General features: G+C 43.3%; 1 protein-coding gene across 2 annotated transcripts in view; it reads right to left on the bottom strand.

Moving 5' to 3' along the window:
• Window positions 1-11,382: 11,382 nt before the first annotated feature.
• Window positions 11,383-26,765, bottom strand: part of TNFSF13B (TNF superfamily member 13b) — a 31,764-nt gene continuing 16,381 nt past the window's right edge. For both annotated transcript variants that reach the window (XM_047755732.1, XM_047755733.1), the window contains exons 4-6: window positions 15,483-15,595; window positions 15,247-15,397; window positions 11,383-11,959 (exon numbers count right to left, since the gene is read on the bottom strand). In XM_047755732.1, the coding sequence (XP_047611688.1) occupies window positions 11,847-11,959; window positions 15,247-15,397; window positions 15,483-15,595 (377 nt within the window). In that variant the 3' untranslated portion in view covers window positions 11,383-11,846. The remainder of the gene's footprint in view (window positions 11,960-15,246; window positions 15,398-15,482; window positions 15,596-26,765) is intronic.

The raw sequence follows: 26,765 nt of genomic DNA, 5'->3' as shown, positions 1-26,765 counted from the left end.
TTCGACCCCTAACCTGGGAACTTCCAAATGCCGCAGGCGTGGCTGTTAAAAAAAAAAAAAAAAGAACGAATCAACAACAACAACAAAAGCAAAAAACCCTGAGATGCAGAAAAGTTGTTACTCAAGGAGGCATATCCAAAATTAATACAGTTGGGGAGTCCCCTGGTGGCTCAGGGGGTTAAGGACTGGTGTTGTCATTGCTGTGTCTGGGGGTCGCTGCAGGAGCTCAGGTTCCATCCCTGGCCCTGGAACCTCCACATGCGGTGGAAGCAGCCAAAAATATAAAAATTAAAAATTAAGTTACAGTTGGAATTCGAACCGGTTCAATGGACTCAGAAGCCCAGTCGCAACACTACACTGTTTCTCGAGGTCCTGTAACAAGATGCATCAAATAGGTAAAAATGAGTTCTCTGTCATTTCGGCAAAAGGCTCACGCAACTCCGAATGGAGAAAGCTGCAAATTCTTCACAGGCGAAGAAAGTAAATTCCTAGACAAACAGCCACCCTGGTATTCAATTTTTAATGAATCGAAGCAAAATAGAAGTGATTCCATTGCAACTGCCATCTTAGAGTTGCGGGCACGCGGCTGCACACTGATTCATTCAAACCTTCCCATTCAGTGTGTGGGGGAAGCTGGATAGAAGGCTCTTCTTGAAGAGTAAAATGTGGAAGGCCTCTGAAATGTCGCATACGCCCTACACTGTCACATTGTTTTGGTCTGGTGCATTCATTTAAAAGAAAATTAATGACCTGGAACGCCAAGATAAAGATGAATAACCCAGCCATTAAAATTATAATATTGCTAGATATGAGTAACACAGTCATTAAAATCTTCATTTTTTATAGTAGCTTATTAATACGACTCACAATGCAGATAAATCTGTTTACTCCTAGCGACGCGTGGCTAGTCCAGTTCAAACAAAGGCATGTGAAATTCAGTGCCAACATTGTAAATCAACTAGACCTCAATTAAAAAGAAAGAAAGAAAGAAAATCAATGAGGCAGACTCTAGGCTCAGGGTCTATTGAACTTAATTTTTTTTTAAACTCAAAAGCTAATTAGAAATGAAAAGAAGAGGGATATAGATGCGCTGTCTACCATGAATTGAAGCACTTTGGTGCAGAAACAAGGTGAAGGTTGTGCTCATTTAAGCCTGAATGGAGTTTCACCTCAAAAACTTCAGTGCCACTTGCGAGAATTTAATTTAATTTAATTGTTTTGTCACCATTTAAAGGGAAGATGAGAAAGCTGTGAGCACGTGTGTGGCCCACAGAGGGGACAGTAAAAGTATTTGGGGGGGGGGTGGCTGATGGAGGCAGGACCAGCCTGCCCTCCCACAGTTTCTGCATCTCAGGGTGGGCATTGCGGGGAAGCAGTTCATCAAACCTCTTATTAAAAGTGAACTCACTGTTGCCTTGTTAGACTGTTTGAAAATAGAACCATGAAGTCCTTTAGACCACTGGGACTTTGGATGTTCACACCAATTGATGGGAGAAGATGACTGAAAAAGCTAAGGATGGCATCATCTGTGCATATTTTAGATTCCACGTACAAACAAAACCGTATAGTATGTGTCTTTCTCTTTCTGACTTACTTCACTTAGTACGAGAGTCTCTAGGTGTAGCCATGGTGCGGCAAAGGGCATTATTTTGTTCTTTTTTTATGGCTCAACTATGCCCTAATAAAAAATAAATCTAATTTTAAAAATATGAGTGAAAACATGAAAAAAAGTAAAAAGCTATACACTAAAAAAAGAAAGAAAAAGCAAAAGAATCCAAAGCACCTGTGCAGCTGGAGGGAGGGTGGGGACGAGGGGGGACCCCGTGTGGGCTGTGCTTTGGGGGGTGGGTGCTGTTCCCTGAAAGCCTGGCAGGCGTGTGAGCACAGACGCTGTGCGCAGGGCGCCCCAGGAGGCTGCGAGCCCTTAGCCCTGAACCTGACCCTGTTCCCGCCGTCAGTCAACTCCTCCAAGGTCACAAAGAAAACGAAGGCTCTCGGGCCTAATGTCCCTTTTTTCTCTGACTTGCCTTCTGCCTCCTCCGTGTGTTTTCAGTTCTGCCAGCCGCCTCCCAGGACGCGGCATCCTCAGCCAGCCTCTCGGCCTCCCCGCGGATCCCACGCCGCCCACGCGGTCCCGGTCCCGGTCCCGCAGGGCCTCGCTCTCCTCCGTCCTCCCCCACCTCGTCTCCGGACCCGGGACGGCGCCCGGCCCGCCTGCCGCAGGGACGCCCCCTGCGCCCCCGCTGCGCTTTCCTCATCCGATTGCCGAGAAACAAAGCTGGTGACTTTCCCAAGTGCCACCTGTGACCCCGCTCCCCGCAAGGGGCTTCTGCCCAGGCTCACGAGTGTCCCTCGGTCCCCGCCGCTGGCTCTCGGCGACCCGCTCTTTCGGTGGAAGCTCAGGCATCGCCCCCGCCTTCAGGACCCCCCCCCCCCCCACCTCGCGCCTCCCTCCGCTCCCCCCTCTCCCCTTCCCTCCCCCCTCGCGCCTCCCTTCCCTTCTCTGTCCCGCGCTGATGCTGAGCCTTGGATGGTCCCAGCTCTGCAGCCCAGGGTGTGTGGGAAGCCCATGGCACCAGACCCTGAGCATAAAGCAGCCCGTTGCACGGTGGGGTAGCTCTACTTCTGGGAGACTCTTTCTTTGTGTCCAGAACACCTGGCCTCCTTTTGCTCAGCCTCTGCTCTCCAGAGATGGGCAGGACCAGGGCAACGCTGCTGCTTCGAGGGAGCCCTTGGTATGGGAGAAGGTCCCGCTCCGGCCGCCCTCCCCACCCGACCCCACCCGACCCCACGTCCTCACTCTCTCTCTCTTTAAAGACAAGCTGGTGCAGGGGACCGAACGCCCACAGGGCTGCTCAGCCACCTTCTCTCTGTGTCTGTTTGGATGAAGGGAACATTCGAGGCCTCTGCCCCGCAAACCTCCAGGCCAAAGGGATGAAATGCAAGGATGGCTGACCCTGTGGCACGACTCCTGAAGCTTCCTTTTCCCGTCTACCAAGCAGGCCCAGAGGAAAACCCTCTTGGAGAAGAAACTGCATTGTTATGGGATCTTTCAAGAAACCACTCCATTGTTCTGACAATGAAAAATCCCCTGCTGGTGGCTGAATGTAACGTTTTGGAGGCTGGATTTGATTTTACAGTATTTTTAAAAAGTCTGTTCTCAGACATGGACTCTTGTTAGCTCACTGCAGTTTCCAAGTAGGCATCGGTGTCTAGGGTATAACATCAATGGGAAATGGGCCAGTTTCAGGGTCTCAGCATCACTGCCGGCCTCAGAGGAACACAAATGGCCCTCAGTGCAAGTCAACACTGACTATGAAGACACGAGGAAGCAGTCAGCTCCGCACACCCTGCCCTCATCAGGGGCAAGGCCAGACCCCCACACTCTAGTTCCGAGACCTTGCATGAGATATGGCCCCAGGTCCTCATCTATAACACAGACTGCATAATAGCACCTGCCATCACAGAGGTGCTGCAAAAATTAAATGAGATTTAAGGAAATGAAAGAAAAAATGATAGACCAGGAGAAAATCTTTACAGAACACACATCTGATCGAGGGCTCGTGTTAAATATGGACAAGGAATTCTTAAAACTCAACAGTAAGAAAACATACATACCTTTTTGAAAAGTGGGCAAAAGATCCAAACAGACGTCTCAGCAAAGAACTACAGACGGCAAACAAGCCTGAATAGACGCTCAACATCGCGAGTCATGAGGGAACCGCAAGGTACGGCATCAAAGAGGCAACTACTCAGCTGTTCAACGGCTAAAATCGGAAACGCTGACACTGAAACATCGCCAGATGCTGACGAGGATGCAGAGCAACAGGAACTCTGGTTTATTGCCGAGGGGAGGGGAAGACGGCACAGCCGCTTTGGAAGACGTTTGACTGTTCCTTACAAAACAAAGCATAGTCTCACCATACGTTCCTGCAGCTGTGCTCCTCTGTATTTGCCCCCGTGATGTGAAAATCTATGCCCACACAAAATTCTGTACACAAATGTTTATAGCAGCTTCATTCGTAATTATCAAAAATCAGAAGCTACTCAGACGTCCTTTCATAGGTAAACAGATAAACAACTGCAGATCATCCACACAGTGGAATATTATTTAGCAGTAAAAAAAGGAAAGAAGCACTAAACTATGGAAAGGCAGGAGTTCCCTGGTGGTGCAGCAGATTAAAGACCTGGTGTTGTCCCTGCTGTGGTGAGAGTTTGATCCCTGGCCTGGGAACCTGTATATGCAGCAGGTGCAGCCCCCCCCCAAAAGTATTTTTTATTAGTATAGTTGATTTACTATGTTGTAATTTTCAAACTAAACATTAGGTAATGTGTACAGATTGGCTTAGTGCAGTTATGTAGAGCAATGATTTTTAAAAATTAAACAGATGTAGACAGAGTGCATATGTTATATAGGTATTAAAACAGCAGTCACCCATTTACTCGTTTTAAAAGTCTGAGATGGAAAGAGAATTCTACAAAACCTGGACCAGCATGGGAAGGAGACTGCCCTCCAGCATCCCCAGCTCCATCCTTCTCCATTCTCCTCCATCCTCCTCCACCCTCCTCCACCCACCTCCATCCTCCTCCACCCACCTCCACCCTCCTCCATCCTCCTCCATCCACCTCCACCCTCCTCCACCCACCTCCACCCACCTCCACCCTCCTCCACACTCCACCATCCCCCACCCTCCTCCACCCTCCTCCACCCTCCTCCACCTCCTCCACCCTCCTCCCCCATCCCCCACCCCTCCTCCACCTCCCCCCCCTCCTCCACCCTCCTCCACCCACCTCCACCCTCCTCCACCCTCCTCCACCCTCCTCCACCCTCCTCCACCCTCCTCCACCCTCCTCCACCCCCCCCCACCCCCCTCCACCCCTCCCCCTCCACCCTCCTCCACCCTCCTCCACCCTCCTCCACCCACCTCCACCCTCCTCCACCCTCCTCCACCCTCCTCCACCCTCCTCCATCCTCCTCCTCCCTCCTCCTCCCCCCTCCTCCCCCTCCTCCACCCTCCTCCATCCTCCTCCATCCTCCTCCACCCTCCTCCACACTCCTCCATCCTCCATCCCTCTCCATCCTTCTCTCTCTCTGCTCCCAAGTTTTTCGGACTGTAAACTTGCCAGATTTTCCAGGTTGTCAGACCAGCCAATACAGCCTACAGGAATCAATTTGCACCATCCAGGACAAAATGGAAACTGATATTTCTTTCTTTCTTTCTTTCTTTTTTTTTTTTTTTGTCTTTTTAGGATCGCACTTGTGGCATATGGATTTTCCCAGGCTGGGGGTATAATCACAGCTATAGCCGCTGGCCCACAGCCACAGCCACAGCAATGCAGGATCTGAGCCTCGTCGGTGACCTACACCACAGCTCATAGCAGAGCCAGATCTTTAACCCACTAAGCGAGGCCACAGATGGAACCTGCATCCTCATGGATATTGGTCAGATTTGCTTCCACTGAATCATGATGGGAACTCCAAAACTGATACTTCAGGCTTTCCTTAGGAGTTGCATATCGTTTGAGGACTCACTAAAAGGACCTGCTTGGTGAGCTTTTAATGTTCATCCAGTTCCTGGTCTTTATCATTTTTGGTATTTTTCTATCTATTTAATTGCATTTAAAAGTAATGTATAATAGTTGCAAACTATTGCCTTTTGTAATGAGTAAGCAAAGAGATCTTGCTGTGTAGCACTGGGAACCATATCTAGTCACTTACGATGGAGCATGATAATGGGAGAATAAAGAATGTATATACGTATGTGTGACTGGATCACCTTGCTCTACAGTAGAAAATTGACAGAACACTGTAAGCCAGCTATAATGTGAAAAATAAAAAACACTAAAAATAATTTTTAAAAATCCCTCCCCAAATAAAAAAATAAAAAAAAATAATGTAGACCCTTCACTTTAGTTGTTCTAGGCTGCCCTCTGGTGGTGATATTTGGGTATAGCATCTCAACAAGGCAAAGGAGGACACTGCCTTCTCCAAAGGAATGTTTCCTGACTAAAGAAACATTAATTTTTGTGGTTTTTCGGTCTTTTGTCTTTTTGCGGCGGCACCCGCGGCATATGGAGGTTCCCAGGCTAGGGGTGGAATCAGAGCTGTAGCTGCCAGCCTACACCACAGACACAGCAATGCCAGATCCTTAACCCACTGAGCAAGACCAGGGATGGAACCCCCATCCTTGTGGTTACCAGTGGGGTTTGTTAACCACTGAGCCACAAGGAGAACTTCGGGAAACGTGAGTTTCAAAATGATCACTTGGAACGTGGCAGACAGTGCCTGGCCAAGTGATCACGTGTCTCCGATTTGCGGTGATGAGAAGGAGCCTTGGTCTCCTTCCCCCAAAGACATCGCAACTCCATCGTAACCATGGGAACAACATCCGGCAAACCCAAAGCGAGGTCCCGCTACCAAACCCCTGCCCAGCAGTCCTCAGACCTGTCGGGGACATGAAAACACGGCCAGTCCAAGAAACACAGATTAGAGGAGGCAACAGAGACGTGACAACTAAATGCCGCGAGGTGCCCTGCGTTGGATCCAGGAAAGAAAATGGACAACAGGACGGGAGTGAAAAAGCCGATAACATCCTGATAAAGTGTGGCATTGCTAGTAACACCCTAGTGTTTGTTTCTTGCTGGGGACACTGTCACGCAGGTGACGTATGGCCCGGACCGTCGAGCAGCTGGGCGAGGGGTGTACGATCTTTATGACCTTCGCGAATCTCAATTCTAAAATAAAAGGACACAAAGTTATTTTCTCAAAAATTTTTTTCTTCCTTTTAGACCTTTTTTCTGACCTATGTGCTTTTTAGTGTTTTGTTTTTCACTTTTTAAAATGTATTTATTTATTTACTTATTTTTGGCCTCACCCAAGGCATGCGGAAGTTCCTGCTAGGATTCGAACCCACACCACAGGAGCACCCCAAGCCACAGCAGGGACAACACCGGAGCCTTAACCCCTTGAGCCAGCAGAGACCTCCTGTTTTTTACTTTGGAAAAATTTTGACATCTCATTTGCACCCTTGAAGGTATATTTAGGACTCTTTTGCTTTTTCGCTGCCGCCACCTGATCCCCTGATGTTGGTGTCTTTCACTCCCTCCATGAGGTTAAATGCAGGGCGAGCTTCTGCTTCCCCCCACAGCCGCCGCCCCGCCACCTGTCTGTCTCCTAAGTCCTGGGAAGATGGAGCCTCTGGGGCAAAGTGGGTTAGAGATGGGAGCTGTGCGTCTCCTTCTCCGTTTGCTGTCCTGGGCATATTTCATGATTTCTTAAATAACAAAAGACAGTCAACGTGGTCCTGGGGAAGGCGGGGCGGCAAGAAAAGACAACCCCAAACGGCCTTGCAAGGAGGTTGCGCTTCCTTCCGGCGGCCTGGGCGTGGCTGAGCAGGGAGGTCCCGCGTTTGCCATCGCGGACCGCCCCTCACCGGCCTGGGCACCCTGGCCTCGCCCGCAGGAGAAGAGGAAGCAGAAAGGAGAAGCTGAGCTGAGAGAAGCCCAGAGGTCCTGGACGCCCTGTACCTTCATGAATCTGCGAACGGTGATCAGATTCAGACACATGGACAGAATTAGTTTAGAAAAGCCAATGAGCCCGCAGACGGAGTAAACTTGACCTCTCATCCCCAGGATCCTAGCACAGGCCACACCCCTGACAGGGGGCAGAGAGGGTCCCGTGGGGTCTGCAGCGAAGCAGGGCAGCCGCCCTGGCTGCAGCCGGCAGGCAAAACGTAGTAGCTCCCTCCGTTGTGGCCTCAAATAGTTGTGTGTGACTTTCTGGAAGTCGTAGGGGCAGTATTAACTAAAGCCAGACGTGCATGGTCTGTGTGTAACCAGCGCCACTTCTAGGTGGAGATCCAGCAGAAATTGGTACCCAGGCTCCTCCAAACATTTTCAGAGAACATTTACAGAAACAGAACTCAGATGGTTCTAAGCTGGAAGCAGCCCAAAGGTCTTTCACTGGTAAACTGGACAATACCATGTGAGATATTTACAAAGCCAGCGAGGATCCAGCAGTGAGTGAGAATGAACTATGTCGACAGGAAACAGCGGGGAAGGATTTCGCAGACAGTGCTGAGCAGATGTGCAAAGGTTCACATCCGGCAAGGTGTCCTCTGTATGAAGTTCACGTGGTAAAGCTCTTCCTTGAGGCTGGAAGTCAGAGGGCGGTTACTTAAAGTCACGGAGGAGGTGACAGGCTCTGCAGTGCTGGCGAGCTCTGGGCTGAGAGGTGGAGGGGGGCTCAGGAGAGGGTCCACTTGGTAAAAACACATCACCAAGCTGTGCACTTAAGAGTTCGAGTTTCGCTGCATGTGTGTTTGCATGTATGTTATATATCGGGCTTCCCGGTTGTACAATAAGACATCTGTATTTCTTTGGCTCTCAGAGTGAGGCTTTTTTTTTTTCCTTTTTTTTGGCCACACCCACGGCATATGGAGGTTCCCAGGCTAGGAGTCTAATCGGAGCTGTAGTAGCCAGTCTACACCCCAGCCACAGCAACACCAGATCCAAGCCACATCTATGACCTCCCCACAGCTCATGGCCACGCCGGATCCTTAACCCACTGAGCGAGGCCAGGGATGGAACCTGCATCCTCGTGGATTCTGGTCAGATTCGCTTCCACTGACCCACAACGGGAACTCCCAAGACATCTGCATTTCTGAAAGAAGTTTAAATGTCCTGTTTCATGTAATGAGTCTAGATTTCGGAATCAGAAACCAACTAAAAAATGGCAAAGCAATGTAGGAGCCAAACCAAACATGTCGTGGGGTGGGGGAGACTGCTCTGGGCCCCCCGGGCAGGGAAATCTTCAGTCAGGTGTTCTGATTTGGAATTCAAATGACAATAGGCTTGATCAAGTTCTTCCATCCATAACTCACTGCCACGTCAGGAACCCCGCTGTAGGGTGGCCTAGAGAGGGGCGTGGTCTCTCCAGGCACCGGGGAGGGCTGCTGGCGTCTGCCCTTGGACGGTCTGCGAATTCATTTAGCATCACAGATTTTGACTTGGGATTTAGGATGGAAGAGCATCTGGAATGGGCTCCTCTCCCTAACCCTTAAAAACTTCCTTTTGTAGGAAATCACAGGGTAACATCTTTTTCTGCTAAGATAACCTGGAGGAAAGAGAAAGAACTTGGCGACTGCTGCTGCTGCAGTAAGATCCGCCCCCAACACACACACCCCTGCATTTACCAATCTTCATTCTCCTTCCCAACACCTACTCTGCCCAAGTCTGATCTTCCTCGGGATTTCACTTGCAAGGAAGGTAAGATTCCCATTTGAATGCTGCTTTGAATGGAAAGTGCAATCAGATTTAAGAATATTTAATGTGGCTGAATTTTACATTTGCTGACAAAATATGCTAAGCTGTAGATTACAAGAGCTTAACATATAGTTTTGCTTTTTTTTTTTTTTTTTTTTTTTTGGTCTTTTTAGGGCTGCACCCACAGCATATGGAAGTTCCCAGGCTAGGGGTCAAATAGGAGCTGTGGCTGCTGGCCTACACTGCAGCCACAGCAACGCGTATGCAACCTACACCACAGCTCATAGCAACACTGGATCCTGAACCCACTGAGAGAGGCCAGGGGTCGAATCCACGTCCCCGTGGATATGAATCGAGTTTGTTACCGCTGAGCCAAGTGTTGTCTTTTTAATCTACACTCTGAGAAATATGTAATAGGGAACTTTATCTACATAGTATTGTGAGCAGACCCTTTTTGAACCACGTAAAATATTCATGGCTTCAAAGACTTTCTGTCCTACCGTAACACATAGTATTTTATAAATGTTTTACAGTCTGACGCACTTAACTTTCTAAAAATTTTCTGGCTGTACCCGCAGTGTATGGAAGTTCCCAGGCCGAGGACTGACTCTGAGCAGCAGCTTCAACAACGCAAGACCCTTTCACCTGCTACGCCGGGCCAGGGATCCAACCCACCCCTCTGCAGTCAGATTCTTAACCCACTGGGCCACAGCAGGAGTTCCGACGCACCTAATTTTGAGACAACACTTATCATTATAGAGAGAAACCAAAAGATGAGTGCTATTAGACAAACTCAAGCCAAACACGAGGCAAAAGCCACTGACATTTTTTTATTTGGCAATCCAAGTTAGCAGCAATACTGAGAAATTCTCTCACTTCCTTCTGGTCTCAAAATTTCAACTCCACTATCCCTTCTTGTTTTATTATAATATTGTAAAACAAAATAAATTGCAAAGTGTATTTTACTTTAGCCCCAAAGCCAAAACGATAGAAATCAGAGTCTTATTAAAGTTTCATGATAGACACAAAATACAAACAATGTTCTTTGTTTTGAAAAGAAAATCACCTTTAAAAATATTTTAGTGGAAACTGGGAAAAACTAGCATAAACCAGGGTCTGTTTTTTCATCTGCTGTGAAAACGAATGAAGTAAACGGTTTAATGAAGTAAACTCTTTAAACTGATGACATTAAAAAAAAAAAAAAGACAAGCAAAACAAGAGAAACATTATAAGCATTCTCATATCCGACTCTTTAGGAAGTGAAAATTAGGATTCTGTCTTCCGGCGTGTGGTAATCTTTATAAGAAGCATGTGGCATGTAACATACCCAAGATGCCAGAAACTTTCATTAAATCAAAACTTCTGTAAAGCTAATAACATGAGGATTTTTTAGAGGCTGGGATATGCGACCTACACTAGCAGCTGTTTTCAAACGGAAGGATAGAAAATGAAGGGACAAACAGATGTATTTACTAACTTCTACTGCAGTTTTTATTTTTATGTAAGAATAATCGCAGTTTTTTTTTTTCATTTAATGCTTCTAGGCCTGAATTGGAATTACCCTACATGGAAAGTTTCTGAAGTAACTGAAATCAGCAATAAAAAAAAAAAAATACACAGAAGTGAAGACACACGACAGACTCATTTCCCTCCTGGGGTAGATGTCTGGGGATGGCCCATCAGATAACATAGAATATTAGAGCCAAAAGTCGCAAACGTGAAATAAACCTAAAAGGCGTAAATGGTACTGGTAACCTATGTTTGAGTCCAGTTGTCTAATGTGATATTTATTTTTTTAAAAAATTTTACTATAGTTGATTTACAATGTTCTATCAGTTTCTCCTGTACAGCAAAGCGACCCAGTCATACCCATATATATGTATATATACACATTCTTTTCCCCATAACATCCTCCACCATGTTCCATCATAAGCGACTGGCTACAGTTCCCTGTGCTGCCCAGCAGGACGTCACTGCTCATCCACTCCCAATGCAACGGTTTGCATCTATGAGCCCCAAACTCCCAGTCCATCCCCAAGACCGTGTTTAAGTTGAAGCTTTCAGTTCATTTTTCGTGTCTGGAATGCAAGATTGTATACAATTTTTCTTTTTAGTTTCCTCAATATTAACTGAAAAAGAAGTGGTATTTTACGTAAAAAAGAGGATGAATCCTGAGATTTCTCCAGAATGTCTTCATGTCCTACAGGCATGAACCCTGTCCTGCGGGAAACAGTGGAAGACCATTCTTGAAGAAATGATCACTGCCTCTTTCAATCCTGTGCTTCCTCCAAGACAAGAAGCTATGACTAAGCTGTTCAACATGGCATTACAGTGAAAAGTCTTTCTAATTCTATTTTTTCTTAAATGGGCTCTATTTCTTGTAATTCACATGATACCCTTTGGCTGTGGTTGTCTGTTAAATTTCCTGTTTTGGTCTAGTTTCAGCAAACCAAAACAAACAGCTCACAGAAAAGGCTATGGTAACTACTCTTTTTTCCCCTTTTGGTATTTCCAGTTAAGTGTTTTCTCTTTAGAGGTACAGAGGGAGGGAGGGCAAGAGCCACAAACAAGGTGTAAGTAGGTCACAGAAGTTTCAATGCACCAAAAAATGTGCCGTCTCCATCCCGTGATATTTTAGCATCTTCACGTGGTATTGCCAGTTGGAGTTCATCTCCTTCCTCCAGCTTTGCAATGCCTGGAAAAGAATGATTTACAAGAGCTTGAGGCAGTGGTACAACGGGGAAGAGAATGAGGCAAAAGAACATGGAATAAAACTACTTTGATTCGGAAAAAAAGTGGTAACGTAGGCACTCACACCTCAGGTTACACTCATGGACCTCTAAGCCAGGTATTAGGCTACTTGCCTAAAAACAAACCAAAAAAGAAAGAAAGAAAGAGAGAGAGAGAGAGAGAGAAGGAAGGAAGGAAGGAAGGAAGGAAGGAAGGAAGGAAGGAAGGAAGGAAGGAAAGAAGGAAAGAAAGAAAGAAAGAAAGAAAGAAAGAAAGAAAGAAAGAAAGAAAGAGAAAGAAAGAAAGAAAGGAAGAAAGAAAAAGGTGCAGAAGGAGTTATAACAGAATAACAGATATAGATGGATTCATCATCTACTGTTTATAAAATGGAAAATCTAAACAGGAACCAAATATCTATAAGCAAAAAAAAAATTTGCGTAAATCCTAGCACTTATCTGAATAGAATATGACGTAGTTAAAAGTGGTTTTGCTTCATTTTACTGACAAGGGAAACTTTTTTAAATGCTGTTAAATAAAAATGTTAAAAAATGCACACACACGCATACACACATCATGCATATTCTTAAGGATACTTTCAAATGTGCATATAAAATGCACAAATTATTAGAAAGTAAAAAATGAATCGCTATTCATGAACAAAGCACACCTGCCGACACAGTCTTTCTCTAGAGTCCAGACTACAGGATTAGGAGTTGTTTGGACTACTTTTTATGGCCCTCTCATTTTTGTTTCCTTAAATGACCATATTTGTCTTTATAATCAGAAGCAACGAGGTAACTGATTTCTCAAAACTGGTCAGTAAATCTGCATGTGCCTAATTTACAATCACGCATCCTCTGATTCAGGAGTAGGAAACACAACTCAGCAACGACACTCAGTATATCAGGTCATTCCTGAAGCCGTATCTTTAAAAGGAAAGTGTGAGGAAAAAGAGGAGGGGGCAGAGAATAAGACCAAGGGACTAACAAACAAAATAACATCTGAATTGTTGATACTACCTACGACTAACAGTTGTAAAAGCAGTGGCAGTGTTTCATTACCACCCCTTGAAAATGTACCGAGTGAGCACATCCACCTCAACCTCTAGATTGTTGTCAAGCCCAAGGCACCTGAGTTTCCTCCAGCGAGAGCCAGCCGGTGGGTGTTTATGTACTGAATATTTAAATGGACCAGACGCCTTTGCTGGCTCCTTCGGGCAGAATGACCGGTCTGTCTCCAAGGATCTTGTTTATTGCACTGAACCAAGACCGACAACAAGCCAAAGAACAGAGTTTTAGGTGTCCTTAGTGTAAGGTGTAAATTTTCTAGGAGTGGCGAAGCATTTGGGAACTACATGAAGTGGTTAAAAAAACGAGATTGAATTTACTTGTTGAATAGATGAGTCTTTATCACAGAGACTGAAGATAATCTAATGTTTTGACAGAGGTTAGATCACAGAACAGGAAGTAATAGTGGCTCTCAAAAGAAAGCTGGAGGGCACTGACTCCTTTTTCAAGATTCTATTTAAAAGGTCAGTGCTGAGTTATTGGCCATTTCAACTCTGCCAGATTATAGCAATCAGCTCTAACTTTTCATACCATAAACACATCAATTTGTCAGTGACACAATAAGATTCAACTTCATGTGAAAAAGAGGTTCCTTGGTTCCATGGTGGGCTCCTTAAATGGATCGTTTTAATTTGTTTTTAGATTATTGTGGAAGCACTTTATATATATACTTATACACCAATATGTGGGTTTTGATGGCTTTAAACAACTTTGCCCTAGAACAGATAAGACTTGTAAACCTGAAATTTCCTAGGGAGCAATTTTCATAAATAATACTAAGCTATTCACATGGAGAAATACCTTTAAGCTTAAATTAATTTTTCCTAAAAAGTAAAGCGCCTGAGAAATCTGGCCAAGAAAGTAAACACGAGGCCTGATGATTAGAAATTTGAAAAAGAGTTTGTTGTAAAGCTCTAAGTATTAATGAGTATAAAGAAAGAGCGTTCTGAATAACCTCACTGTTTATACATATCTTGCAACACCAAAATACTGGTCACGCTGGCCGCAGGCAAAAAGCCTCTCTATGAAAATTAGGGAATTCCAGTTTCACAAACTTCCTCATCACCCCATCAAAGCTATTTATGGCTGCGGGTCCAGAATGAGCATCATCTCCGTTCTTGAGAACCATTTCCCTTCCTTCCTAAGGGATTCATCGCGTACTTGTCAGTAAACGCCTTTGGAATAGAGCGTCCTTCACTTTGCACAGCCAGTCCCACCCCGTGTCTCACCCCGCTGTCATTCACGCTGCCTGGAAGTGACTGTTCCTCAGGGTCCTGAATGGGTTTGCCAGGATCACCAGAAAGAAATGTGTTTAAGGCAAAACTTTTTCTTTTTTTTTTTTCCAAATGCCAGCTTTGATTGATGTGAAATTATTCCAAAACAAGATGAAGGCTGTGACGGCAATTACAGCCCCAGGAGATGAGAAATAGAAAGCGCTTTTGCCTTTTCCTCTGCATTCCTCTGGCCCTGCGTTGAAATGCAGGCTCGGGCACCTACACTTTCACCTCCCAGACGCACCCATCTGGTGCCCACTTACACCGGCATCGCCTGCAGGAAGCTGAGAAAAGTCACTGTGCCGCTGCACGCGACCCGCCACCTGGCCACAGGCATTTCTTCCTCGGCAGGTAAGGAAGAGATTCTGTGGGGCTCCCAGTTGGTCAGACTGGCTGGTTTAAACCCAGTTCTGGAGCTTAGCAGCTGTGCAACTTAGGACAGTGAATGCCACCTCCCTTCCATGGGCAGGATTAAAGTAAGGAGACCAGGGAAAGTGCCCAGCACATGCCAATCATTCTCTCTCTAGTCTCTCGTTGTTATTACGGGTTGAAGGAAACACAGCTTAGGATTATTCTCAGTGTGGGCTGCTGTGAAGTTACTGCCCTTTCTAAGAGTACATAAAAAAATGAAAACCCTATGAATAGTGATTTGATCTGTCCCAATTAAAACAAACTAGCTTGGGAGTTCCCTGGTGCTGCAGTAGGTTAAGGATCCAGCCTTGTCACTGCTCTGGCTCAGGTCACTGCTGTGGCGTGGGTGCGGTCCCTAGCCTGAGAATCTCCACATGCTGTGGGCACGGGCAAAAAAATAAAAACAAAAAACAACAGACTAGCTTATCATGCAAGATAATCAAAACCACACAGTATACGAAGAACAGCTTTCTGTCTATTTATACAGAACTGTTATTTACCAGCTGAATAACAGGAATTATTGGGTAGTGTTTCAGGCATATTTTGAATACATCGGAACAAAGTCACCAGACTCAGTTCGTCCCCAAAGACATGGACTTTCTTCCTCTGTATGAGATGCCCCATGGCAAAGGTGTTATCGGTGTATAAAACCTGAGAAACAAACCAAAGAACTTTATTACAAGTGAGCACAAATGGGAGACAGCAGACAGTGTCGGTGGCGGCGGGTTGAACATACCTGACCGTATATAAAAAAGTAACCCGTTTCTTTGACCACGATTTTATTTTCTTTTTCTTCGAGGGCTCTTCCTCTTTTAAAGCTGAGAAGCCATGGAACAAATGTATAAGCTCCTACAACGAAGAGAGTGATTGGTAAGAAAAAAGAACAAAACTGAGAAAAGCAGTTTTTCACTGCCACATAGGCACTAAACGCAGTCGGAAACTCAGAGGAGAATTTCACCTTAAAAAAAAAAAAAAAAAGAGGAAAAGAAGAGAAATCCCAGTCCTTCGTGGGTGTCTCAGCCCTCACCATATACGTAACTCACCAACTATCAGATGCAGGAACTTGAAACAAGCTCCTCATGTGTCATGTCTGAAGTTTTCATTTCTTCCGTATTTCAGCAATTCTCCTAGTAAAGACTGGTCTGGGGAGTTTGAGGCCAAAAAAGTGGACAAAAAGTCTCTGAATAACCACCTCAACAGAAATTTTTCTTAGATTCTTGGTTCTTCTGGCTGCCTAAGAATTCATTGATATGAGACAGAGCAACAGAAGCAAATCCAACAACACTTGAATACCATGCATGCAAGGGAGAGACCCAGGAAAACTGAGGAAGCTGCCGAAGTGAGCAAAGCCCTCACCCCGAATACCATCCTCAGCTGAAGACAAAGAGGATGCAGGGGGGTGAGTTTGGGACTTCGAAGGGGATGAAGGAAATTCCCAAAGCGATGGGAGATCCAGTGTTTGGAAAACAAATGTTTGCTGGGCCACCAGCGACAACGGGACGGAGTGGACCCTGGCCTCTAGGTCCTGCTGGAGTTTCCTCCAGCATATCCTCAGCCCACGTTCTTTGCAGGTTACAGCTCTCCCAGGAACAACCCCTCTGTCTAAATTCTCTTAGGCAGTGAAGGGAGGAGGTAGCAAGAAAAACCTCCTGAGTTTTCTTAAAAATAATAATTAAAAATAGTCACCCCAAATGCATCCTCGTGCCAAAGAGACACATTTTGGGGTGGCCAAGTTTGCTCTCCACCAGCTCCCAGAAAGGAGAAGTTTGTATGTGGAGAGCTGAGCAAACAGCAACAGGAGGCAGTCAGCTCCTCTCCAGCACAGCGATAGGACAGAGCTTCCGAGGTGGGGGGGAAACGTGACCAAGGCTTCCCTGGGAAATGCTCAAGGAATTTTGTCCTAACCATCTGTCCTATGCCAGCTGGAGTATCCCTGCTGAGTACAGCAATTCTCCTCCACTGCCCCTCAAGCTTCCCTTGGGGAGTGACGGGGAAGTCACTCGAACCAACACTGGATAAAGGGGCAAAGAGAAAGCCGTGGCCAAAGGAAGGAGTCTGCAAAAGGCGCTCCAAAGGCTCAACAGGAACACCAGCCAGGAGCGTAAACAGCCCCTTCCCTCGAGTCCGCAGCCAGAGGTCACCGAATTTCTCACCATCATGCTGTGCAAATACTGGAGTCGACCGGGGACCCTAAGGCTAGAGACTGGGAAACGCGCGGGTATAAACAGAAGAAGTAAAGAGAAGGTGAGGAATGTGGCAATAAGAGAAGGGAATAGTAAAATGTAACGGGGTAGCCTAAAATCACACTCAAAAATGCCCCTACATGATTGGCAATGTTGGACCCCATGTGTCCCCAAGCTTTACCTTGGTCAAAGCGAAAAGAGAAGCAACTTCAATGATAAAACTCAAAGTCTCCACCATGATATGCCCGGAGCTCAAGAAAGGAACAACATGCCCAAGATTGAGTGTCAAGGAAGTTGTCCCCTGTGGATATTCCTAAGGGTGCCCTGGATGTGGCTGTTACCAACGCTTTCATTTCCCAAATACTATGGCTCAGTGAACGTGCCTGCTTCATGGAGCCTCCAAGGCAAAACATCCTATTTGAACTTTTCCCAAACCAGATTCTCGAGGGAAGCATATAAAACAGAAACCGCGTATCTTATGAATAATTTCGAGGTGATCAAACCAAGCCAATCACACTGTGAAGTCGCGTTACAATGGAACCATTCCCTAAGGCTGCCCTCCCCTCCTCACTCATGTCGCCGGCCGTAGACGGAGGGAGGGACCTGGGGCCCGGGTGCAGGTGGCGGGCAGCAGGGGCAGCAGGAGGGGATGGTTGGCGTTAGGGTTAGCATTAGGATTAGGGTTACGGTTAGGGTCGTGTGGAAACCGGTCACACCGGACAGTGCGTGGGTAAAGACCTCAATCACAAGTGACCGATCACAAGCACGATTTCTGTGTGAAGCTTACAATACTGTCGTTTGAAATTCTGTTTCAATGAGATCACTTGCCCGAAGCATCTTTTAGGATAGAATTTTGATAACAGGAGGAAGAATTAATACTCTGGTTTGTATTATTGTAAAATACAAGCTTATGACTGAAGGCAGTTGTTTCCTTGGTAATGGTATTAAACTTGCTACTCTGACCCAAAAGCGCTTTGTTTCTCCTTTAAAACCAGACGCATCTTCGATTCTAACTTCTCTGAGTTTGGAAACTGTTTATGTTTGTTTCCCTGCTATTTCTCCAGGGCCTAACATGGTGACTGGCCCACAGCAGATGCAGCAAATATTTATTAAATTAACTAATTCAAATTTACACATAAAGTCATTCAAATGGCAGTGTACTATGCAATTAGTCGCAAGCATTCCATTGTTTTTTAAAAGCATTTGACTACCTGGTTACTGAAACTCTGGGAAACGCAACACCCTCCATCAACAGAGGTATTATGTACTCTTGAAGTCAGACATGCATTTTCAAAAGTGCTTGTTTGTATTCTGACTGAAAATACTCATTGACCAAAGGGGAAAAAAAAAATCGCAATACCTTGAATCGATCCCCTTTTTCTTTATACCAAACTTATATCTATAAAGTTAGTGAGCCTGTTCTTAGCAAAATCTACAGCTGTATTGTCGCCATGAGGTTCATATCCTTGTGTTCTCCTTTGCTTTTGGCATTTCATCACATCTTGCTGGAAATACTCTTATTAAAGTGGCAGAGAGAGCATGCGCTTGCTCACTGGAATGGACTGTCTGTGTTTCTCCCAGCTCTCTGCACACTTGCACATGGATTGCACTCCTTAGAAAAGGCACCGACTATTCTTTACTCACAGCTATAAACCCAGATGCCAAGAATGGAGCCTGGCACCTAGGAGGCCCTCAAGCAAAATGTGCTGCTAAACAAATTTTAAATTTAAGAAAACTGCCTAAGCAATCAAAAGCTAAAGTGATTATAAACTTAAGCATGCATGTTATGTTTTTACATCTTAAAATTTACTCAGATTTTTAGCATGCTAGGTAGACCACAGATAAATGCTAACAAGAAAATATGCACTAAATGCCTATTCTGTAGAATGATTATCTAAACTAACCTGAATCTCTCCTTATAGAAGATATTTAAGAATTTGGAAAGGAAAATTTTCAGTGACCCTAGATTCTTGCATCTTCGCATACATAGAAAAGTACTAAAATCGTTAAATGGAGATGTCTGTTCTTTGGGATTAACATTAATCTTTTGATGTTTGACTAAACATGTTTTTTGCTAGAAAAACAATCTGGATATATCCTGGATCCTCCCTTATCTCTTTGAAACGGCTTCTCACCACTATCTGGGGAGCGGTCTCCTGGGCTGTTGTCCTCAGTAAGTCATGGAATACACTCAATTCATATCTCTTACACTGTGCACTTTTTATTTCGGCCAATGGAAGTGAATTCCAGCAGGATTAATGCTTACTTTGTTAGTCAACAGTTGAAATACTGATAAATCTTGGTATATAAAGTATGAACATCCCAGCTCCATTCAGCTTTAAATGTCTGATGTATTTAAATGTTTTTGAAAACTTAATAAATTACTGTGTACATTCACATGTTACATTAAATAAAAATAATGCAAGAATTATTTTATAAAAATTATTTACAGGCATCTCTGAAAATGCCTGCTCTTGAAAGAGTAGATCGTTCCTGTTCTGATATATGTGAAAGACTTGCAGATAAATTTTAGGATGACAAAGTTTTATAGGAAAATCAGATCTATCTCATTAACAATTATTTTTTACTCTATGTTATGAATGGGAAATTTTCTCCCGAATACTTATACTTCCAATGTTACCTCCCTCAATAATTGAACTTAAATGCTCCAGACAACAGCTGTCAATCAGAGCTATCACATTTGGTTACTTCTCCTTATTTTTATTTTATTATCTTAAAATTCCTGGAAATAGTTTTAAGGGAGAAGATAATGATAGCGTTTTTTGGAAAATAGATTAAGTAAACCAATTCAAGAAATGGGGATTTTTCTTTTATTGAAGAAATATAGTTTGGCACTGAAATCCACAGTAATCATATGATAGATTCTGTAGAGGAGGTAGGACTAGGAAAATCAACAGAAAACAGGAGCCAGACAGGCAGACCCAAGCTGGCTGAGATACCAGAAAGGCAATGGGAGGCCCTGAAGGGCTGTGAGCAGTGGGAAAAAGTGACTATGTCTTTGTTTTGGAAATATCACTATCTGGCAACCAGGTAAGAAATGTGCAGTACTGGAGGCAAGGAGCAGCCCAGGTGAGGGATGATGGAGGTTTGATAGGGTGATGAGGTAGAAATGAAGGGGAACAGATTAGTTTAAATTACATGTGTGAGGAATCATTGAAGAAGTTTTGAAATTAATGTACTGACTTAGAAGGAGCAGCCAAGAATGACACCTAGAATTCTGGATTGCACAACTGAAGACATAGTCGGCACACTTACTGCAACAGTGAACACTGGAAGAAGACCCGACTTGGAGAAAGTTCTGGAGTTCACACTGGGATGCCCCCAAGCCAGTCAGGAAGAGGTGGTAAGCAGACAGCTATCTCAGGAGAGTGGTTTGGGCTAAGGAGCTACATTCAAGCCGTCAGCCCGTGGATGTTAAGTGACAACACAGGAGGATGTAAGAAAAACACAGAGATAAGAATGAAGAGAATAGGACTGTTCTGCAAGTCTGAAAAACATCAATACCGAAGAAATTTAAGAACAATCTGCAAGGAATTTTAAAAAGGAGTGGCTCCAAAGCTAGGAACACGGTCAGAGAAACAAACCAAGAAAAGCATGTGTTTCAAAAAGAAGGGACTCATTGGAGTTCCCATCGTGGAGCAGCAGAAACTAATCCGACTGGGAACCATGAGGTTGTGGGTTTGATCCCTGGCCTTGCTCAGTGGGTTAGGGATCCAGCATTGCCGTGACCTGTGGTGTAGGTCACAGATGTGGCCTGCATCCTGCATTGCTGTGGCTGTGGTGTAGGCCAGCAGCTGTAGCTCCGATTTGACCGCTAGCCTGGGAACCTCCAGATGCCGCAAGTGCGGCCCTAAAAAAGACAAAAGACAAAAAAAAAAAAAAAGACAAAAAGAAGGGAGTCATCAAGTGTCAAATTCTACTGAGATTAAAAGTAAATCTCATCATTACCTCTAAGAAATAATTATGTTGAAAAGCAGAATAAACAAGAGATTTCCACTCTCAGCATGACTGGAAATCACAGCTCTCCTTTTTTGCCCCCTGTTAGTTCTATGAAAGAAAAAGATGGATGTGTGTTCTGCTAAATAACTGCAAGGGATGCCAAAAGCAACTGAGGTCACACTGGAGCTGAACATAGGAGGGAAGAGAAAAAGCAAAGGAAATGGTCTGAGGGCGTCAAAGCAGCAAAGTTCACAAAAAGCCAGAAAAAAATCAACTCAATAAAGACAAAGAGTCGCTCACATACACACAGAAGTCTACAAACAGGCAGTACAGTGAATGTCAACATCCGCTAAAATAACTTGGGAAATTAGGAGGGAAAAATCTCACTTAAATGAAAATAAAAGCAAATGTTTCAAAAGGGAAAATAGGTTTTGCGCAAAAACTAAATGAGATGGAAATAAAGAGAGAGCTAAGAATTGGAGGGGGAAATGTAGAACTATAGAATATAAAAGACAGTAGCACGTATACATAATTTGAACCTAGAAAGACAAGATAAGAACAAAAAGTCAAGCAGAGCCACTTAGAGCTACTTCAAACTTAAAAGGCCCACTGTGTCTAGGAAAACTGATTGAAAAGAGTTTTATTAGTTTCTGCTGTTACAAACCCAGTGGCTTAAAATAGCACACATTTATTATCTCCCAATTTTGAACGTCAGAAATCGCCCTGGGCAAAAATCAAGGTGTTGGCAAGTCTGTGGTCTTCCCGGAGGTGGGAACACCCTGTCTTTCACCTTTTCCAAATTCTACAGTCTGCCTGGTTTCCTTGGCTGGCAGCCCCTTCCATCTTCCCAGGCAGTAATCACATCAGTCTGAACACTTCTCTCAGCACTACATAAACTTCTCTGACTCGGACCCTGCTACCCCCTTATTTAAGGACCTTTGCGATTATACTGGCACCACTCATATAGTCCAGCAGTAATCTGCCCAAATTCCTTATCTTCATCACATCTTCAAAGTCCACAGGGTAATAAACTCATAGGTTTCAAGGATTAGGATGTGGACATGTTTGAGGAAATATTTCTCTACCTATCACAACAGTCAGCCTTCAGATATATAATAAAATAGCTATTGAAATGATCCTATCGACAAAACAGAAACAGAGCAGGGACATGGAGAGCAGACTTGTATTTGCCAGGGGGAAGCAGGGAGGGAGTGGGATGGATGGTTGGTAGATGCAAACTATTGGCATTTGGAATGAAGAAGTAATGGGGTCCTACTGTAGAGCACAGGGAACCATGTCCAATCTCTTGGGTTAGAACATGATGGAAGATAGTATGAAAAAAAAGAATATATATATATATGTATATATATATATATATATATATATGAATATATATGTATATATATAAAACCGTGTCACTTTTCTGCACAGCAGAAATAGGAGGAACGTTGTAAATCAACTATACTTTAATATAAAAATTAAAAAAAAAGAAATTTCAGGGGAAAAAAATAATTCTTTGTGTGTCCAGAAAAGATAGTTAAGCTTCTTATGAGAAAGAAAAGAAAAAAAGTTTCTCTTACCTTAGTTTTCTTCAAAGTGTATATAATGCCAAAGGCATTATAAAGACAGTGGAGAAATTCCTATAAGATACCCAGGTAAAAAAACAGTAAACTGAGGATTTCATACCCAGCCATCTGTCCTTAAAGTATAAAAGCCACAAAGAAACATCTTTGTCAGTGCGAACATGTAGTGAGCATTATTCTCATGAGACCATTTTGAATAAACTAGTAGAGAACAAAATTCAGCAAACTAGGCTATGAATAAGGAAACCATAGCAAAAGGCCTTGCAATGAGTACTGAATATATTACTGTGAAGATAAAACAAAAATGCATAAAGAGGATAGTTTGCCAGAAAAGAATAAAATAGTTTTAAGCCATGACAATGCAAAGATTATATAATTTTAAAATATTGAGAAGTGTGGAGAAAAAATGTTTATAGTAAGTTCATCAATTGCCTCATTTGTAACAACTGAGATTCAAAGGATATAAACTGACAGACCAAGTAATAGAAACATTTTGACAGTACATGGACAAACATTAAGGAATACAATATCACTAAAAAATGGATGGTGGACGACAGGAACTACAGAGAAAATAAAGAGAAAAAGTATTTAATTTTATTACAGGCCAGAGAAGACAATCAACAGGTATTATATAAAGATATAATTACAGATGTCAGAGTAACATCATGGAAATGGGCAGAGGAGAAAGCTCAAGAATAGTGCATTTGCTAAAGCCATAGTTAAGCCTGCAAAAACTCACAGAATCAATGTGTTTGGATATATGAAATCTAGTAAACCAAAAAACTTACAGGAACCAAGGGAGTGCTTAATGAAAAAAAGGGAGTGTTAAATTTCAGTAAAGAAAGTATTGTGGCATTTTTACTTACTCACTACCCTCAGTCCCCAGCTTGGTGACAGCCATTGAGACATTGGCCTGAGTGCTAATTGGTATCCTGCTGATGTCAGGAAGTGCAATACTTACTTTGTTCTCAAAACATTGTGACTCTGCATTTTGACCTGTCTGGAGGTTCCCTTTAGATGGGAGCAGCTCTTCAGGCTGATGTAAATCAAATACCTTAAAGACATACACTACCTGTAGCTGCCTCTAACAAGGAACAGTAGATGGGGCAAGCAGCAGACGGACAAAAAGCCTGAGAAGGATGAGGCTAAGGAGGAATATACTTCAAGGAATAAAGGCTTTGAAGGGCTATCACGTACACTAAGAAATCTGCAGTGCATTGTGCATAACCAGAGCCAAATGCAAGCTCATAAAAGCCCTGTAAGAACCCTGAGCTAACATTCTAGTTGATTACTAGTCTTTGCACAAGCAGGATGGGAAGTCAAAGGCAGAGTTGCTGGCAGCTTGGCTAAATGTTGAAGGAGCACCCCAGTTTACAGCTGACCTGCTAAGAAAAGGGTCGTTTGGCTTTTTGTTGATTTTGGTTCAGGTTCCTGGTATTAAAGTAAATGTCTTTTGGGATTAGGATTGGAGATAAAGAAATCTCTAACAGGCTTACTGCAGAGATAATGGGAAAAAGTGATTTCAGTGACCACATAGAACAAGAAGTACAGTTTATTTTTTGAAAAAAAATTTGGAAAATTCTATAAACAACTGGAAAACTGCAGCCCACAACAATCAAAAGCAGCAAACCCTCGGGATGGGATTTCCAGAGTTACCACACTGTAATATTCAAATTGTCCAATTTTCAAAAAAACATATAAAGCATACAAACAGAAAACTATGGAACACTCACAGAGAAAAAAATTGACAGAAATCATTCCTGAGGAAGCCCAACATTGGACTTACATCTTTACATCTTTTAAATATTTTTACAGAGGTAAAGGAAAGCATGGAAGTTCCCTTGTGGCACAGTGGGTTAAGTACCTGGCACTGTCACTGCAGGCGCTCAGGTTGCTGCTGTGGCACAGGTTCAGTCCCTGGCCCAGGAACTTCCACATGCTGTGGGTATGGCCAAAAATAATAATAATAGTAGTAATAAAATAAATGAAACCATGGACAGAGAGCTTAATAAAACTGGGAGGACTATGTAGGAACAACAGACCCCATGAGTAAAGAGATGAAAATTATTGCAAAAGAAACTAAGTGTTTTATTTAAAAATAAATTGTGGAGCTGAAAGTTACAATACCTGAAATAAAAATTTTATGGAAGAGGTTACCAACAGAATTCACCAGGCAGAAGTCAGAATCAGCAAACTTGAACATAGGATAATTGAAATTATCCAGTCTGAGGCATATAAAGAAAAAGGTGTAAAAGGAAGTGTAAGGAACAAGTAGGACACTCTCAATCAGACTAATATATGCTTTATAGGAGTCCCAGAGGAGAAGAGAAAAAGGCAGAAAGAATATTTGAAAAAATAATGGCCAAACTCTTCCCAACTTTGAAGAAAGAATGAATCTACATATCTAAGAAGCTGAATGAATTCCAAGAAGGATAAACTCAAAGAGATCCACACCAAGACGCCTTATAGCTAGCAGCTGAAAGAAAGACAAGCAGAGAATTTTGAAAATAGCAAGAGAGAAGCAATTCTTTAAGTACAGGGAATGCTCAATTAAATTAACAGCTGATTTCTTCCTTGAAACCATGTAAGCAAAAGGCAATGGAATGACATTTTTAAGGTTGTGAATGAGGAATCAGTAAGACTTAACTTCTCACCCCTCCACAGAAATGTTTGTTAACAATAATATTGTTATCAAAATACCTTGAAGAGAAATTTAGTATCTAGCTAAGAAGTAGAAGCACCCTAGAGGAGCACATACTAAGAAGCTGTCATATTGACAAGGATAGGAAGGGCAATTTCAATTATTCACGTCTGTCCCTCCTCCAAACAGTCTTAACTCCACCCCAAGAAGATTGCCTCAGCCCACGACTCTGCCATGCAGGGATGATGGATTAGAGTGTGTACCTGGCCCCGTGGACTCCCAGAGTGTCTCTGAGGAGCTGGTTTCTATCTTGCCTCATCCTGAGCACTGAACAACCAAAGGAGCTTGGTTCCTGGAAACAATTAGAAACAAAAAAAGAAAAAAAAAAAAAGGAGGCCACATCCCTATCTTATAGTCAGCATTTTTCTTATGATTGTGGGAAAGCAAAGAACAGATACTTTCCCTGAGGAGGGAAGGAAGGAAGCAAAGGGCTTTGTACCCAGTCTTTGAGTGACTAATCCTGAGCACTGCTGACCAGTGAAACTGTATCCTATTCAAAAATCAGTCCATGAAGATGACAAGAAGTAGCTCCTTCTCCAAATTCTCAGACAATAAGCAAATCTACCAGGATTATGAGGAATTAAAAAAACACAACACAAAGAAAGAAATAAAATCTCCAGTAAACAACCCGAGAGAAATGGCTGTAACAAGTTGTAAATCACTTTCAGTTCTAGCATAAAAGTTAAAAGACAACAGTATTAAAAATAACTATAGCTACAACAACTTGTTAAAAGATACAAAATATAAACAGATATAAACTGTTACATTGATAATATAAAGTGTCCTGGAGGGAGAAGTAAAAAAGCAGTTTGGGGATGAGATCAAAATTAGGTTGTTATCAGCTTAAAATAACTATTATAACTAGGTTGTTTTATGTAAATCCCATGGTAAGCACAAATAAAAACCTGTAGTAGATACACAAAATGTAAAGAGAATCAAAGCATACTGCTGCAAAAAAATATTTGAGGAACACAGAGAAAGAGAAAGACATGGAAAGAAAAAGAAAGGAACTATAAAATAGCCAAAAAACAATTAACAAAAGGGGAATAAGTCCTCACTCTCAGTAATTACTTTAAATGTAAATGGATTAAATTCTAAAATCAAAAGTCATAGAATGGCTGAACGAATTGAAAAATCCAAAATCCAACCAAATGCTGCCTACAAGAGACTCGCTGTAGCTTTAAGGACACACGGGTAAGCTGGTGTAAAGGGTCAGAAAACAATACTCTATGCAAATAGTAAATGAGAGAGGGAGTGGCTATTCTTCTATCAGACAAAAACAGACTTGTCAAACCTGTCACATGAGACAAACAGGGTCATTAGTAATGATAAGTGGATCAATCCATCAAGAGGATATAACAAATACAAATACACATGCATTCAACACTGGAGTTACTAAATATATAAAAACAAATATTAACAGATCTGAAGGAAGAAAGAGACAGCAATACAACAACAACAGGATTAATTCAGTACCCCATTTTCAACCATGGAGAGATCACCCAGAGGAAAGCCAATAAGGAAATTGCAACAACCCTACAAACTAAGTGGACTTAACAGGCATACAGAGGTCATTCTCTCCTCTCTAGCAC

The sequence above is a fragment of the Phacochoerus africanus genome, chromosome 13, assembly GCF_016906955.1.
Source record: "Phacochoerus africanus isolate WHEZ1 chromosome 13, ROS_Pafr_v1, whole genome shotgun sequence".
Classification (NCBI taxonomy): domain Eukaryota; kingdom Metazoa; phylum Chordata; class Mammalia; order Artiodactyla; family Suidae; genus Phacochoerus; species Phacochoerus africanus.
Note: the sequence above shows the minus strand (reverse complement) of the source record. Positions and strands in the feature narration are given on the sequence as shown.